This window comes from Cyanistes caeruleus, chromosome 1, assembly GCF_971803275.1.
Source record: "Cyanistes caeruleus chromosome 1, bCyaCae1.hap1.1, whole genome shotgun sequence".
Lineage (NCBI taxonomy): Eukaryota > Metazoa > Chordata > Aves > Passeriformes > Paridae > Cyanistes > Cyanistes caeruleus.
The window spans coordinates 144,137,528-144,158,691 of record NC_141701.1 but is presented as its reverse complement, the minus strand read 5'-3'; the positions used below and the strand labels follow the sequence as shown (position 1 = coordinate 144,158,691).

Here is a 21,164-nt window from a genome sequence, read left to right as displayed (position 1 = left end):
TGTATTCACAATACCATACTCCACAGACAACGTGACTTTATTCACAAATATGATTTTTACAGAGGTAGAACAAAATACTTTGTATAATCTTTTTTTTTTTTTAACTATATACATATAAAGAATAGAATAGAATGACGAGAAAGAAAAGGTTGTAAACAAAACAATATTATGCCATCAAATACAGTACAAACAGCATGCATGAACAGCTTCAAATGAAATCTTGCTGGTGTAACTTTATTTTTTTTTCTCATGTGGTAAATGAAGAGCAGTAAAGAGTCATGCTCTAATTGGATTGAGTATGCCACAGCTCTGCAATTTTGTTTTAATTATTTTTTTTCTTTCTTTTACAATAAACCAACAGGATCACTTTCTTTTCACTGTGGTGGGGAATGCTTTTGTAATGCCCAATGTAATATTAACAGAAAAATATAATAATCAAATCTACAAAGTGTACTCTCATTTAAAAAGCAAAACCATAGAAACTGTACAGTTTTAAAAAGCGAATTATCGCAAATGCTTCTTAAGAGAATTTTCTAAAGAAAGAATAAAATATGCAGAATAAAAATGAGGAGAGCTATTGTTCTGTAACAAAGCTAATCAAATACTTGTTTTCTGTTCCAATAAACAGTTTTTTTAATTAATGACTATTCTGGAAACTATGAAGTGGGCCAGGTTTTATTAATGTTCCACTTGACTAATAAAGCATGAACTCCTTACAGGTACTATAGCTGTCATTCCCCTGGGAATGGATGGGGATTGGTTCTGCATGCATGCTGGAGACAGGGACAAGGTTTAGTCATGGGTGTAGATTCTAAAAATATTTTGAAATGTGTTAAACATTTAGTAGCTTATATAAAAATAATCTGGCTTGTTTTGCTACTGGATTGGGACTTAGATTTGTGATTTTCTGCTGAAATTCATTCCTGGCCAAGGACTTCCACTGGGATGGGTGTTACCTGGGCTGCAGCAGGTCCCACAGCTGTGGCCAACAGCAATGGTTACAGCTCACACCTGAACACCTGAAGCCAACAGTAAACCCCACACTGTTGTTCAGCCTTGTGCCTTAGGCTGAACCTTGAGCATCTGGGATTTGGGGAATTCAGACTTAGTATGGGGAATGGTGCTGTCCTGCCTCTCCATTCCTCTAAGTCCCAGCCCATGACATGGGAAGGGCAAAGGCTGGAGAGAGCAACTGTGCTTTTATTCTTGCAACATATCAACTCTGGTGACAACCACCTTTCTGTCCCTCCTGTCTGGACACACTGACTGCATCAGCAGGGGTCTGATCAGGTCCCTGCCCTGCTCAGGGACAGCAGCTGTGTGCTGCCTGTGGGAAAACAGGGATTTCTGCCTCTGACCAGTGAGGAGCAGTGGGGTTAAACTGCCTTCCTGCAGGTTGCCCCCTAAAATGTCATTTAAAGATTCAACCACACAAACAAAACCCATACACACCGTTTGTCTTTGTCAAGAATGTGAGCGTGTCCAATATTAAACACATGCTGTTTGTGGCCAAGAGTCATGCACCAGCCCCAGCTTCAATCACAATGAGTTTACTAAAGATCAGCAGAAAATTGAACAGAGAAGGATGGGTCTCATTGACTTTGAACTCTCAGGTGATCCCTGCTTCTGGCAGAAGCTCAACTCAACCTGACAGTGACATGGGGTGCATCCCATGTCCAGTGCAAGTGACTGGGGGTTGGCCTGAATAACATCCTTCACCAGACCACAAAGATTAAATTAACTTCAGTGAAAAGAAATACCTGCCCTGTATGGCAAATCCATCTCTGTGGCTTCATCCATGGCTTTGGCATCTTCCTGGGAAATGGATAGTCAGACCCCTTTAGATTGCCCTGGTGCAACTGAAACCTGCATTTCACTAATTGACCCTGCAGCAGATTATCACCCCCAGAAGCATGGTATTTATTGAGAGGTGTGAACAGTGTGCTGTGCACAGATGAAGTATTCTGTGTGGTTGTTTACAGTCAACAGAATAAGCCTTGCACCTCTTTGTGGAAGAACTGTACAAAACATGGCTGAAATAACAAGATTGTCAATGATGGTCAGTGGGAGATACTCTAAACCTCTGAGTAAGACTGCATCTTTCTGCTGTGTAAACTGCTGTACAAGGATGAATAAAACAATACATTCCTGCCCCATTAGCCTTGGGGAAGATTAATGCCCTCTAATCTATGCTAAATAAACTCTGAAGCATGAAGTCCCACACTCAGCTGCTTGTGAATTAATAGGGATCACCCTGAAATTGCTATTATGAAATGCAAATATTTGCAAAAGAACAATTAAGAAATATTCCTGAAGTGCAACGAAAGGCTCGTCAGTCATGTTTGTGGTATGCACAGGGACAGTCAGGAGGCAAACACTAATGAATCCCAGGGCAGAAATCTGTGGCAAAACCCCATTAGCCCATTGGAGTGGGTGATGGCACAGCATCTCACACTGGGAAATCATTCCACCCAGTAATCAGAGGGCTTGGCTTAGGATGCCCCAGTTTTGATTCTTTGGACAGTTTGTTTGCATACAACTACCTGTATTTTCAGAAAGCTGCAGTACGTGGCTCACAGTAAATCTACTTCAAACACTTGCTGATACAGCTCAAACTGATCTCATCTGCCCTGATCTGCAATTTTGTGTTAGCTAAAGTAATAAAAGAATCCTGTTAAACCTAAATTATCAAATGAAAAAGGCAATTTTCTCATTTATACTCCATTAGTTTTTTTAGTTATTGCTAGGAAAGCTCTAAAATGCTTAGGCCATAAAATAAACATGTGGCTTAATGTACAGTATGTGTACTTAAGAGGATGATGGCATCTGCAGTAACTGCTCTGCACTGCTATAGTAATGGGATGCACAAATTTTGCAACAGCATATATCAAGTAAAGCATACAAAAATGTATGGCAAAAAGTAACAAGCATTCTGCTTTTTCTTTTTTTTTTTCCTTTTTTTTTAGTAACTCTTTAGTTGCTAAAAAGAAGAAATCACCAATATCCACACCTACAACACAAAATTGCAACATGGTTGATTTTGATTGATGCTCATCACCTCTGTGCCAGCAAAACTGTGTGATACTGTTGTTTTTAACATTTCATTGATTAGAAGTTTATAAAAGCTCCCGCTCCCAAATTAAATTCAATGATATATTTTCTATTGTTGAAGTCAAACAATTAGCCTAATATGGTTTCAAGCACACAACACTCGTAAGATTTTGGGAAAAAAGCATCCCCGATTCTCAAGTCACAGAGATGTAGGATAGCATATGAAAAAGCATCCAAATATTCACTTTTGAAAATGAAATTAATAGCCTACATCACTTAGGTACCTTCAGTATTTATACTCTCAGGCCCTTCATTCAAACATATCAGAGTACTTTCTATTAATAATGTAAATTCCTTTAGAAGAGTACCACAACTAAACCTGTGAAATCACAGAAGCAAGATTGCATATCCAAACCATTTACAGACATATTTTAGTATCACTTTGCAACAGTAGGCATTAGGCTTTTGAGAACACATGAATCTCTGAAATTCAATCTTTGTGCTGCTTTACCCCTTCATGCTCAGTTCAAATAGGTGTCCTGCAGAACAAGAAGTGAGCAGAGCCTCTGCAGAGAGCTGCAACAAATGCCTGGATCAGACAAACTCAATGAGAGTCATAAAATGCAGATTGAAGATTTCTTCTTCAGCCAGGCTTTTACAGAAATACACTTTCCTGGCTAAAAAGGATGGCACAGTGGAGCTTTACAGAGGGAAATGCAAAGATATAAAGGGGAGAATCCCATTTTCTTCCTCAGTAATCCCATAAAACCAACAATCTCTTTTCATAACAGCTCTGGACAATTACCTGATTGTTGACAGGACCTTTCCCATCACCTGAGGAGAGCCATGCTCTCCTTTTCTGTGCTGTCAGTGCCAGATACATGGTCAGAGTTGTACTCATTATCCCTTTAATTCCCATTAATGTGACCAACATGTTTTCTCCCCAGTTGCAACAACCATGCAAGCCTCTTTTACTCATAGTTCAGATTTTCTTCCTCTCATGGCACAAAGCTGAAAAGTAAACAACAGTTAAGAAAACATTTGCTTGCCAAAGCCTGGCATGAGAAGGTGCAAGCTCTCCTTGCCAGAGCCTGGACCTGTGTTTGCTCACACCCCCAGCACCATTTCATGCTCGAGCTTGGCACAGTATGGGATCAATCACCATCCTCTTCAGGCCCTCACTCTTATTCAGCCTTTGAGAAGTTACAAAATATAACAGAACACTGTTTTCTGAGACGATATTGACTGCACTAATTACCCACAATATTGTATATTTGCTATTAAGAACATGGATGTGTGCTTTCAAAGAGTGACATTCAGGGCTTCAAGGATGTGGGAGGAATTAGATGTGTTGTTTTGTCACTTAATCCGAGGCTTTGATGTACTTTAAAAATTCTGTTTAAAACCCCAAAAAACAGAATACATATTTTAACTGTTGAACTTTTACCAGCTAAAGGAGTTTGCAAGGACCCTATCACTATGTGGTTACAACAGAAGATACACAGTTAAGGTCAGGTCACGGTTTCCAAGAACATTCACAGGGACTGAGGATGAGGAGAACGAGGGATGGATTCTGCGGGAACCTTCGGGAGTCTGAGCTGCTCACTGGGGAAGGGCCTTGAGTATTGCGTTCACTTCCTCTGCCACCGCTGTCAAAGCAAACTCAAACTGCTCCTGCAGAGAGAACAAACACACACCCTGAATAATAAAACAAAACACTTTCCAGAAAGCCTAGTGCTCTATTCTGCTGCTGAACGTCCTCAAGACATTGTTAAAAATATGAATATGCAGGATTAACTGTATACTGCAATGGAAAGGAACAAAATGTTCTGGGATTATTGATGTCATATAACATGTTAGACAGCATCTCAAAGCCAGAGTCATTTTAATGGAGAAAAATGTTAGTAGCAGAGCCCAAGCTATCGGGACACGATGATATATTGCCATTGCATGGTCAGAAGGGTTTGGGAGTCACTGATCACCAGCCATTTCCCTCTGACACAGAAATGGGAACATTACTGAAATATGAAGTAAGTGAGATGCTGTAAAGCAGAGACTTTGGCTTTTCTCAGGACTGTTTCTAGTTGAAAGAATCTGAAATAAATATCTCCTCCCCTGATATCTATTATACAGAACAATATCTGCTTTTTGGCTTACCTGTCACTGATCTTTTCAAGCCTCTCTCTTTAATGTCCTTCCCACACTCACAAATTACTCAATTTTGTTAAGACCACTCCTATATAAGAAATATTTGAGACAGCTTTTCTCTGCTATTAATTTACTGTAACCTCAGCACCAAAATGATTTACAAGCTTCTGTGCTGGGTTGGCAGAGGTGTGAAGGACACAGTCATGAACTCTAAGAGTAACCCTAGCACACTCCTGAACTGTGTAGTCCTACAGAAGGACAAAGCAGTTTTAAAGTTAACCTCAAGGTTAACAGGTGCTATATTTTCCAAGCAAGAAATTTTTTTCTCCGTAATTTAGCTTACTGAAACAACTGACAGGGTGATTTGGAGTTTGAGACTTTTCAGTGAGAAGTTTTCTCAAAATGCAGGCAAATCAAAGACCAGGTAAGAACTGTGGAAAAACTCCCGGATTTTCTGGAAGTACTCCAGAGGTTTAAGGCAGCTGGGTTCAAGAGCTGCTGAGGAATTGACTCTAAGGATGCAGGTTTGAGATGATCACTGCTGGGATACTGTCTGTGTCTCCCATTAGGAAACTGGTGGTCTGTACCTCCAGCCCCTCAGCTGGTGCTGCCAGGGATGCTGTGGGATGGTTACAGAACACAAACACCCCCAAAACCAGTAACATTAATTTTCCACAGTGTTTCATTTAACCACAGAAATGTACAGGAAGGATGAAAGAACAAACTACAGATGTACAGCTCATAGTTCAGAAAGGCAGCTGACTCTTAATTCCTGCAATCCAGTGCCAGTCTTCTCTGCCTTGCTTTACCCGACTGCAGTCAGCTCCCATGTGGAGATGCTTCAGAGAAGCAATGGTGGGAACTGTGCCAGGGCAGAAAAAGCAGAACAAAACTCAGAATAATTTCTCAGCGACACTGCCATTCAAGAATTTTGCTGTCTGCTTGGTGCTGTCAAAGTGGCATCCATGTACACTTGCTGGACTGCAGCCAACAGCTTTTAATCAGACATCAATTCACCCTAAAGAGTAGGACTCATCCCTAGTAGGCACTGAACATGGTGTGCATGACTGCCTAAGGCTCCCTGCACTGTCTAAGGTCTCTGCAATTAAAGGAAACACTGGGAATGCTGGGGGCCATCCAGGAGCATCAGTTGTATTTTAACTGGAGCACAATGAGTGTGTGAGAGAAGCTGGAGAGCAGCTGGGTCAGAGAGGGCATATATGGGACATGCTGGGGCAGAACCAAACTGGGTGCTTGTACCAGTTCAAAAAGCCTGAGGAAGAGTGTCTGCTTCTCCCTGGGACTGAGCAACAGGAGGTGTGACCTTAATAACTGAGGCAAAACAATTTACAGAGCATAATCTGCACAGCCAGAGCTCAAAACTGACTGCAGTAAAGGGGATGGGAGAGCAGACACAAGATGTGTGGGGACATGGCCTGTCAGGGATGGTGCAGCTGAGCTCTTCCCCCTCCATCCTTCTGCATAACACACCCAGGTGAAAGGCAGGGAGATCAGATCCACTGATGTGCATCACCACCCTCTCAGGAAAAGCCCCCCCACACCTTCCACACTTCTCCATGAGGACAACTGAAAAGTTAGAGCAAATTAATGTCAGTAATTTTTAAAGGAGCTTGGTTTGTTGTTTTGTACCGCTACAGTGCCATTCACATATTCTATTTGCAGATGCAAGGCTGCCTAGAGATGAATTTTAACATCTAGCTTTGCCTAGAAAACAGAGCTGGTCAGACATTCTCTGTTGTCAGTTTATCTATAATGCAGAGGTGACAAGAATATACTTAATAAAAAAATAACCATTGCTATGTTTCATTAAGTCTACAGATAAAAATTCCCTGGAAAACAAAGTGAGTTTATCTAGGATATATAACACAGTAAGGAATCTATCTACTATTATAGATTGTGAGAGGATATAGGAGACAGGAAAAAAAAGGAAATATATATTTTTCCCATCACAGAGAATATACTTCCTCCTTCATTACTTTTTCTTCTCACATGTGACATATCAATTCTATTTTATGATTCCCCTGCAAAAAAAAATCCAACAAACCCACAAACCGCGATTACACTTCTCAGAAATGCAGAATGTCGTTATGATAATTTCATTACAATTTATTATATACAGTGCTTTTGAATTAAAGATCTCTTCCAGAAGACAAAATGCTGCAAACAAATCTTTCCCGTGCCTCTTGGAAAGGTGGAGCGCTGCCTGCTGGAAACACAATAACATTGCTGAAGGAAGTTGGTGTTTATTTTGCCTAGGGATATTCTGTAATTGGCATTTCTAACCTGACTTTTAATCCATCGTTTTAAATTACTTCAAGAGTCTAATATTCCTCATTTGTATTCAGTTGGGAAAGCACAAGGGTTTGTTTAAATCCATCAGATAAATTCTCTGGGGATCGTGCATTGCTAGCATATAACCAGATATTTATAATTTGCAAGACATTAGCTTGAATAAGTGAATTGGGTGGTTTTGAGAAAATGACAATGATGGAAGAAGGAGCAAGAGGAGAGATAAGCAACATCCTGAGAAAATTTTTCATCCTGGATGAAAACACAGGATACATTTGTTTTCTGGAGCTCTTCCAGACAAATGTTTAGAGGGAAAAAACATGTCTTGAGGGAGATTTTCATGGAACTCAGGTAACTATTGCTGAGCTAAGTAGGAGAAGTTGTTCACATAACCTCATTCTTTGGTTCTGGAGTGATGTTTTATCCTTCTGTTGAAGGCAACAAGCCATAATTTCTCTGCCCTGAAAAGGAAACTGGAATCTGAGCTCTATGTTGCCACAGAGCTGCTTTTTGAATGCATTCTCAGAGTAGTCCAAAATTTGCATCTTACCTCAGAGTAAATACAAATGACATTGGATACTGTGTGCTATTTGCCTTTTTTTTCTCAGTCTGAATAATCAAAGCAGAAGAAAGACTTGTGCAATTTTCTGTCTTCCTTGCAGATAAAGATTAATTTTGACTAGCTCATCTTTATTTTTCATGCTCTTACTTAATTTGTAAATAATAATTAACACTCCCCAAGCTGTTCTTCAGCAGTATTTTCCCCTAGTATTAATGGGAAATAGCATGATTGAGAAGAGATTCAGGAAAAAATTATGAACCTATGATTCCTGCAACACACATTTATTTCACCTTTTCCCCTCAGCAATTTCAACTCCTTAAACACTGCAGAATTTCCTATCAGTTCCAGCCTGGCCAAGACACAGTGCTGTCACACTGCTCTTGGTACTCAGTTTGGAATTATAACTATCTTTTGTTATTTTATAAGGCCATAAACAGATTTATTTCACTCCATACCATGAAAGAGTTTCTTTATTGTCATATTTGCAGCTCTTAACTTGCAGCACATATCCCAGAATATCATTCTATACATCACTGGAACTGTTAATAACAGAAAGTTTAATTTCTAATTTAAGGGACTAGAATTACACCATCAGCTACTATGTTTAGAAGTTTTACATTGTGGAAAAATGTCAAAACTATTACAACTGACAGGAATTTGAGAGTATGGCATTCATCTCACCAAAGTATAAGAATATAGTTACCATTTTACATCCATAAAGGCTGTAGGCATGATAATTTCCATTCAAAGATACTAAAAATTACTTGATTCCCTGCAAAATTTTATTTTCTTTAATTCAAAACTTTTGGGGTCTTTTTTCCAGGAAAAAAGTATCAAATGCAGCAGTTACATTCTCTTTAATGAGTAGAAGCTTTAAAAAAAATATTACATGCACAGTTCAGCACAGATACTCTAAGAAAATAATCCATAGTTCAGGATGAAAGCAAGAACATTTTTTCAAATGCACATTTTCTTTAGCAGGCTATAGATTGTTGTCTTGACTGCCCTTCATATATGGTAATCAAGATAGATGTTGGAGATGTTACAAGAAAGAACAGTAAACACCAAAGAAAGTAACCTAGATAAATCTTCAGCATAAATAAACCTCAGTTGGTAGGGAGCCAAACAGAGTAATCAGCAAGCGACCTGCGTTAAATTAGGTCATACCCTCTCTCTTCTGTCATGAAAACAACTACTGTGAAAGACCTTTAATGTATTTAAAATCCCAGTGGATTTATTGACAGTACCTTTGTCTGGACCATGCCTGGTCTCTGGTCCCTCAAGTGCTCCAGGGTAGCAGCAATATCAATCTCTTTAGCACCTGCAACAAACCACAAATTGGGCTGAGTTCAGAGCACAAGATAATCCATGCTGCATCTGTCAATCTCTTGCTATCGGGTTCCCTTTGGGCTAACAGTCCAATTGAAAATTATTACATCCATCTCTCAGCAGACTAGGCAGGCAGCTGCAATTTTTGTCTTCATATAGAAAAATAAGAGGTTGGGGCACCTTTTACTAACATTAATTCAAGAGAAGCCAGAGAAAAACAAATTCTTAAAAATGTCTCTGCACCTAGAGCAGAATATATTCTGTGGAACCTGAGTGTATGTCACAGCAATGCCACTGAGCATCCCATTGTCACCCCTAAGAGTGTGCACTGAATTAAGGGCCTGAACCACACAGAGATTAATGCTGGAAAAACAAGATTTAGGTGACCTTTTGTCACCTGCAGCTGACATCCATAAAGCCTGTCTGTGGCTTCCTGGTTCAGAACCTGTCAGATCACCTTGCTGTGTGGTCACAGTTTCACCTGGCCAGTCTATGGCATTTTCTTTAGGTTCTTCTCCAGGTGTCTGGACATGGCTGCCCTGTAGCTGTCAGCAGCACCAGGGCACGAGAAACAGGCACAGACAGCCTGACTGGTGTGGGACTTGCTCCCTGCCCCATGCACACAGAGGAACTTTCTTTCAGCATATGAACTATGGAGATCAAAATGAGCCCTTGAGCCTCTTCCCTTTCTTATAATCCACAAAGACTAGAGCACTGAAGGGGACAGGGAGATGCTGATTTCCTCCTCAATTTCCTCCAGTGACTGCTATTTCAAGACTACCTTCTTAATTTTCCTTAACTGCCTAATCTGATGTTTTATGAAGGGATTGAGAAGGAATTGGGATTTTGGTCCTGCAGAATTTGGCTTTCTTGTACCTGCTCCCTTCTGCACCTTGCGGGAACATCTCACGGTACCAAAGCACCAGGCAGATGGGCAGAGGGTCATCCTAATGCAAGTGTAACTTCCCCATCTCTGCTCCACTATGTCCTACTGCCCTGGCTGGCTGTTCATTCTCCTAGGGCTGATGTGGGCCCATAACTACAGGAACTTGGAAACCTGTTGACCTACAGTCTCTCCTCCTTTGTCCATTCACTTTTGTCACTGGATGGTTTATCAAGGGCAGGGATTTGCCACAATTCTGGAATCTTCTCCATTTTAAGGGATACTCAGTGGTGTGCTATCAAGATTTGTCAACTGCTTCCCATGGCCTGGTCCTACAAATTTCCTGGGTCACCCTCTGCCAATCTGGGACTTCCTTCTGGAGGCATGTAAATATCCCCAAATATTCACGGGGGTCTCAGTGGCCAACCTGTGGGCCCTGGACCTAGAGCATTGCTGCTGCAGTGTAACATGTCTAGAACACATACTTGCTGAGTTCCCAGAACAGGATTTGGAGAATTGGACCCAACACTTACCACTCTTCCTACAACTCTTATAATTTAAGGGCTTATCTACCTGTAGTTGGGTTCATATCAATGCAAACATCACACAAACATCATTTACCCAATTCAACTTTATAGCCCAGCATGATCTTTTAAAAAATTCAGAAAAGCAGTGAATAGTGAATGATTTCATTTGGTTTCCTTGATAAAATATATGAAATTACATTTAAAAATAACATCAACTCTACAAGAATAATTGATTTGGAATATATTCTTCAACTGTATCATAAAAAAAAAATGGAATTAATTCATTCAGTAAATATAATAGCAACAACTTAGAAATGGTATCTGACAGACAGTTTTGCTAATTACCATGGGTTGGGACATTGCATGCCCTTTGCTCCCCACTACTCCCCAGGATTTACAGGGATGAGCTTTGAAAAAAAATAGAATGTTTTATTTTAAAATTAAAACCCCCCAAATCTTCTTACAACAGAGCAAAGCAATACTTACATATGCTGTAAAGTCTGATAACAGTGACAGTAATTATACCTTAAATCTGTTGCAGGTTTTGCAGTGGCAATTCATCTGGAAAGCTTCACTAAAGGAACCCTCATCACAAACCCTAACACTGGAGTAACACAGTAGCTCTCTTCAGTGTTTACTCTCACACATACATGTGCAATTAGGTGGGATTTTCCTGTTCCACCACAGCTATGGATGGAAGCAGAGTACTGCAGAGTACTGCAGCCTCACTTGTAGCCTTGTTTGATTACCAGGAAATAAAACATTCCAGTAGCATCTTGGTTCAAAGTTAAGAGGAATTCTCCTTTCAGAAATTGAGATATGAAAAATATTTAAGACACTGTCATCCATGGACAAGGTTAACCACAGTTCTGAGCTTCCCATGTGTACCCTGCAAGGGTGAACCCAGAGATCCTCCCACTGCAGCTGGCACGCTCAGGTACTCATGACTGTAAACATGTATGGCCCCCCCACCACTGAGGAATGATCTTTATTTATAGAGAAAATACTCTACCCACAGGACAAAAAGAGAAAAGGCTTATGACAAGACATAGATACACTCTTCAATGGCCAGACAGGCTTCTGAGTTTACTTTGAAAGAGTTAATTCCTCCATTTCTGTGATGCAGATTGCAGGCATTTACTAGTGAACCGACGTCTGCTTTTTTATCATCATTAAGGGAATGACATGACTAATAGTATGAACAACACTTGATTAAAAAATCCTGATTTAGCAAAACACAAAAGCATATTCATGCTCTGGAATGTAAGAACAGTCCTAGTGGGCTGTTGTGTTTAATGGGAAGCTCGTTCTGAAATGTTTTGTCAGTAAAATCCCTAAAACACCAGTTTTACTGACTACTGTCCCCAGTCCATGGGTTGTGATCAGCAGGTCACCCAAAAGCATTTGTAATATCCTCAGCCATAGGTAATTTTAAGGAAAAGCAGAGCAAATCAAGGGTCTTGTTGAGATGCCATTAGGTTAGAGACGATCCAAAGCAGGCACACGGATTGGTTTGCTACACCATTTTTATCACCTCTGAATGCCTTGGATACTATGGTGATGGGAAATACGTAAGTGCCTGGAGAGACTGATCAATGAAACTTAGTGCTGCAAAGGCAGGACACTGTTTCAGAATAAAAACATCTCAGAACAAGAAAATTCACAGGACAGGAGATGAAATCAATGGCATAGGAAAAAGCCAGCATGAGTTATTCTCTCTCTACATGAGTAAGCCTCTCTTCCTCCTCTGCATCTCCATGTTCTGCATCTATTCCCTTTTTGTGACTAAAACAAATGTGTTTAAATATATATTGTTAGTCCTCTATTAAACCTCATTTTGTGATGAGGGCTTTTTTCTATTCAAGCTTAGGATACTCTGCTGCTGGATTATGTAAATTCAGCTCACTACCACTGGCATGTGCAATAGTCTGTAAAAAGTTTTCTGGTGACAGACACAGACAAAGAAAGAGATTTTCAAGGCACAAAGGGAGGTCTGAACCCAACCTGCCTTCACAGGTGAGAAGAGCTCAGTGTTTAAGTGCAGCATGAACTTTCAACTCTCTTTGGAATTATTTTGCTGAAATCTGACACAAATTCAACACTTTCTGTGCCATGCTGAGGCTTTCCCTTTAATCTGGGAGTATGACAATATGGCATTACATTCTATAGTACTCAATAACAATTTATTTATGCTTTTGAGCCATTTCAAACATACAGCATATGCTACATGACTTTGGGAGAGAGGATATTGCATCTAAGGACATTAGGGTCAAGCCATGCTCTTACTGAGATGGCCGCAAAATATCCACACACTGCTAAGGCATTTGAAACACTGCTTATCTGGGAAGCCCACACACAAACTAAATTTGATGCAGTGGTTTAGAGCAAAAGCTGGAAGAGCTTGATCCACTGATTCCAAGGATATCCAATTATTGGAAGTGTTTTGCTTAGGCTTCTAAACTATTAAGTCTGGTAATAGATGCAGATGTCAATTTATTGTCATACAACAAGTAATCTACAGGAAGGGTTAAAAATACTAGGCTGGAGTAAGATCTGGAAAAGAAAACAAAATATTTCAAAAAGGCAGCATTTTCTATCTTTTATTTCTATCTTTTCTTCCCAAAAGGGTCATAACTAGGGGGAGTGTAACACCACTTCTTCACTTCCCACCAATCTGTCTGCTACTGGTTTCAGAAGCTAAAGAGAGGGATAAAAGAAGAAGAATTTAAACAATAAAGAACTGCTTTTTCACCTTTTGACTGTATTTTACTCTGCAGGGAATAAATATGGCTTGTATTTGTGACAGGCTTTTTCACAATGAATTTCACTGCTTGTTTTAAATGAACATACAAATGTAACTTAGTGTGAGACTGAGCTAATACTGTACCATCAGTATTGTGAAAAATGGCTGTGCAATGTGCTATTTTTTTTTAACAGAACATACACTTGCAGTAATTCACCGTGAGCCAGATACTGCCAGCCTTCCCCTGCCCCTAGCAGCTCAGTGAGCTGGCTGAGTAAATACCTCTGAAAGCACTTCCACACCAGTGCAAGCCAGATTTTAACTTCAGTAATTAACTATCATCTTCCTAAAGGCTTGAAGCATTCACAGTGAGTGCACAACAACTCACATCAGGAACATTAACTGGATAAACTAAAGGAAAACAAGAGAAGATGCAAGCTGAATGATATTTTGCCCCCAAGGAGAGAAGCGGTTTCTGAAGTTTAGGGTCACATCCTTTGCAACCCTCTCTCTCCCTGCAGGCATGAATGCTGGATGCACGCTGGCACTTAACAGCTGGTGCTCCTGATTAGCAGATCTCAAGGGGTTAAAGTGTTTGCCCTTAGACAGTTGTGTAAGTGGAGTATCCAGCATGTCATAAAAACATGGGTAAATTCCCCTTTTCTCCTGCAATAAATAACAACCCAGCCTAATTCTGCTGCAATAGGCTCCATGAGGTGACCAGCAGCTCACAATATTTAAAATCACCATTAATTACCTAATGTTACTTTTATGACTATAATAATGAAAGCTTCCCTCTTTTCTCATTCCCCTAGACATGGCAGGGGTCCTATTTTGCTAAGCACAAGACACATGAGAAATACTCCGTGGAGGATGGTCCCTTCCACATTGTAGCAGTACTGCTGTCACTATGATGGCACAGAAATATGACAATGTTTGTCAAGAGGAGTAAAATCTTTAAATGTATCAGCTGGGAAGAAAAAATGAAGGCATATAATTAAAAAGTTTTTTTCAGGTTCAGCAAACTACAGAGTTTGCGCATCAGAAAATGTACTGGCTTTATTTTTTTCCAGTTACAAGAACAATCAGCATTTGTTACATAAATGCATGAGAAGTTTTAGCTTAATTAAGGTAATCTTTGAGATTTTTATGTAATAGACTTGAACATACACTGAAAGCAAAGTCAAATGCTCTATTTTATTCAGTACTAATGAAAAGTGCAGTGTAGATTCTGTGAGACTGATAGAATTTTATATTAAAGCTCTGTCTTAAAAGGAATATTTTAGATTCTAGATGCTCTGAATTTTCTGTGTATTTATAAAAATAAAATGATGCTTAAATACTTCATCAAAGCAGTTATTTGTGGGGGGTTTCTTTTTAAATAATCCAAGCTGAAGAGTTTTCTTTGTGAATGTTTCACAAATACATTTTGCTCATAAATATTAAATTAAAAAGGATTTTTCTAGTTGGGAAAAACTTCCAGATCTACTGGCATATATTCTCAAAAAATATGATTATAACTCTGCAGAATGGCTATAAATTTGTTACTGTGACTCCTAAAGGATGGCTTGGTCATTAGGGGCTATGTTTAGATAGATTTCAGCTCTCTTCCAGACTGAGACTTTGACTTCCTGCACCACTTGGACTAAATCATTAAATTCACCCTGTGTTTCACACCATCATTTATAAAATGAACCATTTTTTTTCCTATCTAATGAGTTGTTATGAAAGCAAATCCATTAATGATTATAAGGTACTTGGACACTAGAGGGGTGAAGACCTAGATAGAGCCTCTTACTTTTTTTTCCAATACCCTTTGCACCTTTCTCAGCCCTCTTTCTGTTCTCCTTGATCATAAAGTGATCACAATACTGAATATACGAGGTAGGAGTTATGCTGAGCAGTTATAAAGGGGGGGCTCTTAGCACCTCTACCATTTCTCCTTAAGGAAATTATGATGATCAGTGTGGGAATAAGCATTCATCCCAACAGAAAAAAATTGAGTACTAAGGGCAATACAGAAATGACCTGTCAAATGTCTTTCTTTTTGTAGCAGAAAGTATTCAGCTTCATTCTAGTCAGATATTACCTGCCTAATGCATCTTTTTATATTTATTATATTGTATAGATTTTGAATTAGGCCTTGAAGGGCAAATGGACTTGTTAGCTATGATTAAAAACTGGCTTGTTAAAATCTTGAAGGAACAGTGCCTACTACAGTTCTTTATGCTGTTGTTGCTAGAAGCTGAAAAAGAACCAATTAGTGTTTGCAGCCTTTAGCCTCGGATCCTGCACGGCTCAGTATTCCCAGGCAGCCGGGAGTGCTGTGGAAGATACACTTGTAATAATGTGAAACAGCAAAAATACACTTGAGAAGGAAAATAAGGGCAAACAATACAGTGCCAGTGAGGACACTAAGCTGTCTCATCACAGTGTGCCTGTGTTTAGGAAGAATGCAAGTGTTTGTCATGTTTGGGTGATGGCTGCATGACTCATGTCTAAAAGCGGTGCGTCATGGTCAAAGCAAACTCGCGCGCAGCGGCTTTGTGCTGCCTTTCTTCCCTCCCCACCTGAAGCCTGACAAAGAGGCTTTCTTTGCTACTGGATTTTCTGGGCCTTTTCTGCATTCAGCTTTGCCACAGGAAGGGGATAGTGAACTGTGGAGACAAAGGGACAGACAGTAAATAGATCCAGGTCTGTCAGGAGCCTAATACACAAACATACCCATCTACACTTCTGTCTGCCACAGTGTATAGAGACAGAAGTGGCCTCTCTGGTGAGTTAAGAGGGTAAATCAGCACTCATGGACTATTACACTGTCACAGCCACTCTGTTTCCAATGTCTAATGTAGCTGGACATAGCACAGATATGCTGTAGATTTGCAAATCTCCTAAAGTCCTACATGCCTCCAGCTTCCCACTGACAGCTTCTAAAGGAAGGCTCATGTAGCTGCCCCAGCAAGTGTTTGCCCCATTGAGTACTTAATGTTGCAGCAAAACATTTAATCACACCATATGAGGGGCAAACTCAATCTGATTAAAGAGAAAAGGGTCATAACTAGGGGGAGTGTAACACCACTTCTTCACTGACCATTAGTTTTAATAGCAAACCGGTAATATTTACTAACTAGCTTAGTCTCAAAGGCCCAACCTCATCTCATCTACTCCAGCCATCCTTGAAGTTCGAATTGGAGTTAGTCATCTCTTCTCTCAACAGCTAAGAGAGAGAGGGGAAGCTCTGATGGGCAATTCATTTGCCTGAGAATTATCCTCCAGAGGTGCTTATCGTTCTCCTTGATGACTGAGGAGACCCAGACAACTAGGTTAGGTGAGGTGCTTAACACTAGATGTTTTATGTGCCTAAAGTTAGCTGGAATGAACCTGGGCTGAAAAGAGCTGAGTTTCTGCTCTTCATTTCTGAGCTCACAAGTGCTAGAATATGCTAAAGCTTATGGTGTTTGAGATCTGTGCTCCCCTATTTCCCTTACCTCCACATTTGGTGATTTTGAGGGAACTGACAGAAGAAAGACAACATGGAACCACCATGAAAAGATAAACCAGCAGTACAGTGTAGTGAAGGCCATGGAAGTGAAAAATGTGTCCTAAGAGTAACTGCTGCATGTATAGCACTCTGCTGCAAAAAAAAAAAAACAAGAGCATTTTCTTCCTTCAACTTGCATTGACTAAGTGGCCACTAAATAAAAAACACTTGCAAGTATTAGAGATAAAAAAGGGGCCTGACCATCAGCTAGAAACTACAAAATTAAAAGCAATTTTCATTTGTAGTTATCCAGATGCCTGCTGCTGTAGCTCTGCTCTTGGCCAGGAGGATCATTTGATGCTTTTCATGGAAAGAGAAAAGTGTCAGCAAAATCCTAGTGAGGGGTACACTTTTAAAGATAACAAAAAAGATTAATGTATTCAGGTTGGCATTTTCATGATATTCACTCTTTGAGCTGAACAAAATCTGTGTGCATGTGTGTGTAGTCAGGGATGGATCCAGCCTATGCCTGAGTCAGTGAATTGTCTGTAATTTCAGACAATTAGGTGCTTCTATGCACCTAACAGTAACCCAAATTAAAATTTCATTACTTTTATTAAAAAGAAAACCAAACAAAAACAACTTCAACAAAAGTACCCAATGGGCAAAGCAAGCCTGTAAATGGAGAAGGGAGTGCTTAAAGTAATAAAAGTGAAGTAATTAAAATTATTGTGACAGTCATGCACACAAAGAGTGTACATTACATATATGCATTACATAATGTGTTACTGTTTACACATTTTGTATTAATACTTGAAGACTGCATGTAATAAATGTACAAATGTGATATGGCTTTGTCAGTACACAATGCAAAGGAAGCTGACACTGAAGATGGAAGACCTAGGCACAGTCTAATATTTTAAAAAATGATACAGGAAAATAATGCTTCTAAAGTTTTACACTGATTTTAACAGCCTTGCAGGGATAGAAATTCACTGCTGACATGTCAGTTTTTAAGTTAATATCCTTTGTCAATTCAGAAAAAAAACATGCAGAAACCACTCACTGTAACTGAATGCAAATGGATGCTAATTTGAGGACCAATCCTTCCTCACTTCCAGTGTGTGAGAATTGTCACATTGCACTCTGTACATGATAGGAATTGTTTCTCTTTTACAATTAGATTTCCTCCACCCTGCCCACAAGTTAAAAGTAAAATGAATATGCCTAAATTACTACAGAAAAATTGCTAAAGAAATGGATGTTAATGAGCTTTATCCCATATGGGGTAAAATATCCCATAATCACTTATTGTCACTGTAGAAAATACCAGTGCACACATCTAAATTCAACTTACATGTTGAATTTAGACACGCACAGCACATACAGAGCAAGTATTGTGGATGTGCTGTTACTTCCTGCTAATAGATGTTTTCCAGGATCAGCTCCCATGGAGTTTTACACGATTTGATTCTTTTAGTAAGTATCTCTTCCAGAAACTCTTGGTACATTACCTGAAATGAAGTTGATCTCCATGTGACGAATCAAACATGAACAAAGTTAAGATGCTTATTGCAAAAATGACATTTATGAAAACATGTCTCACTTGGCCTTAAAAAAAATCTTGCAGTCCCCTTTGGAAAATATGCATTTTCTTTCCAGGAGACACAGAAGTAGCTCGCCTACATAAATCTATTAAATTGTAAGAACTACATTTTACATTACTTTCATTTTACGTTGCACGTAGGTGGCAAAGCTCTCACGAGACAGTACATGGAGTGACCTGAATAAAAGATGCAACTGTTATGGATTCATTCTTTAAACTCTTTTAAACAGAGTTTATCCTTAGAAGTGACTAAACTGGTCCAGCTATAGAAACTGTGGAATAACTACACTTCAGGTACCAAATTGTACCCTTTACAGCCAGAAGACCACCACTGGTCAATTGAACATTTCTCTGCTGCATGAGATTAGCTACCAGAAAAGAAATGGTTTTACCCTCTATATATAAATTTCTTTTTCCAAACACGTGCCCAGCTGCCTTCAAAGCAGTAGCACAGTACTTCTGTGACCTAGCTTTTTCACTTTTCCATATCCTAACCTACCCATTTGTGGGAAAAAAAGCCACACAAAATCCTTATCTGCTTGTCTCCTCCTTAGTTTCAGTCAATGACCTCTTGTTTTCAAATTAGTCACTATCTCAAGCTGCTTACTGACATCAATACATTTCTTTCAGGGTCTTCCAGTGCTCTATGGGGACCCCCCTTCGTGTTTCCTCTCCCAAGGAACAGCCATGTCTGATCAGTCTTTCTTCACAATTCATTTGCCCCTAACCCTGGATAATTAGGATTGCTTTCTACCATACTTTCCTACTCCCAGATTGTTTCCAATAAAATCCCCAGAATAGCAAACAACTCAAGAAATATGGCTCTTTTAGGGTAATCCCTGAGCACTAAATTAAAAAAAAAAGAAAAAAAAAAAGAGCTAAAGAAATTGTATCAATAACATGTTTAATTTCTGCTTGAAATCTTTATATTCTGTAAAGGAAACCACCTGAAAATGCAGAACATACAACATAGAGTGGGAAACATCAACCAAGAACACCTTCCCCATGGTCACTAATTCATTTCAGAACAGAAGCTTGTAGAACATGCTACATTTTTATCTTTTATGAAGTACTAATTGATGACTCCATGAAGGCAATAACATGCAAAAAGCTTTAAAGCATCATATATCCAAATGTGTTTTTTGAAGGAAATAAACACTGTTTTAAACAGCTTTTTCTAAATAGTAAGAGTTTGCTGAGCATCTCAGGCTGGATTGTGAAAAACTGTCCTACACATTCCCCATACACTTGTGCATGTAGCTGGGGGCCCAGCTCTCATTGTGATTAATTATCTGCAGGGAAAGGCTGCAAGAACGAGCACTATTTGCCTAATTGTGTTTCCAGGGTAACTCATTACATAAAAGTTACAATACATAAATGCAGCTCATTCGAAAAAGCGGCCTTATAACATACGATACATTTACATGGACACGAGCACCTTCCTTTGGAAACTGCAATAGCAGCATTTCAGATTTACATGGTTGGCACTACTGCTGCTGAGAACTGAGGCTGTCTTGTGGACAGCACAACAGTAAACAATGCAAACCCTAATTTTTTGGCTCTATTTTTTTCCTGTGTTCCTAGAGATAATAATCTGCCTCACCCAAATCTCAAAGACCAGCCATGTAATTAATTCAAACTTAGAATTCAAAACAAATTATATTTTTAAGTCCTGAATTTTTCTGCTGCGATTTTTTTTCCAGAATACCACCTATTTCTAATCCCACTTTTTGACCCTCTAACCATTAACTACCTTAAAAAAAGCCAGAAAAAATAAATCTCCCATTTACACTATACATTTTATCAACCCTTATATGAAATGTAGTATGTTAAATTTCGTTTTCATGGGAGAAGCTTGATCCTGGGCTGAGGAAATATTCCCTCATTCACCAAAAGCATGTCAGAAATAGTCAGCTCTAGACTTGTATCGGCACAACAGAACAATAGAATTTTCTCAGACTTTGCATAAGGACTCAAAAATAAGCAGATTGAATCCATTTTAACACGAGTATGGGCAAGCATTTCCTTTCATAAAATCCTTTCAGAGAGGAGCTAACCCCACAACTTCATTATGATTGTTAAATCCAAACAGCAGATAAGCAAAACCTCAGCAAGGGTTCAGATTAGCCCAAATCATTTGATCATGATGAGTCAGAAGGCGAATTAAGGAATCTTTTGTTTTGCCTTAAAATGTCACGGTATAAACTGCATCTGCTCAGGAGCTGACTCACAAGACCCTCAGACAATAGGGTAGCAGGGGCAAGGAAAGGACTTGGGGAGATAACCTCCATAGCCAGCCCCAGCCAGAGTGTGTGTGCTCATCAATTATAATCCAAGCTTTTGAATGCAAGAGAATAAACCGTTGGTTCAGCTTTGCTAAATCGAATCTTTTTTGCCGGGTTTTAGAATTTGGAAATCAATACTTTAAAAGGATTTTAAAATTCATATTCGCCTTCCCTTTGACTCATCTCGTTTCAGCTAGTTCAAACACAAGAAAATGGATGGTCAGCAAACCCTAAGCAGC

General features: G+C 39.4%; 1 protein-coding gene across 2 annotated transcripts in view; it reads right to left on the bottom strand.

Moving 5' to 3' along the window:
* Positions 1 to 19: 19 nt before the first annotated feature.
* The window catches only part of PTPRN2 (protein tyrosine phosphatase receptor type N2), a 635,529-nt gene continuing 614,384 nt past the window's right edge, over positions 20 to 21,164 (bottom strand). For both annotated transcript variants that reach the window (XM_086865041.1, XM_086865050.1), the window contains 2 exons: positions 9,319 to 9,392; positions 20 to 4,725 (listed from right to left, as the gene is read on the bottom strand). In XM_086865041.1, the coding sequence (XP_086721167.1) occupies positions 4,654 to 4,725; positions 9,319 to 9,392 (146 nt within the window). In that variant the 3' untranslated portion in view covers positions 20 to 4,653. The remainder of the gene's footprint in view (positions 4,726 to 9,318; positions 9,393 to 21,164) is intronic.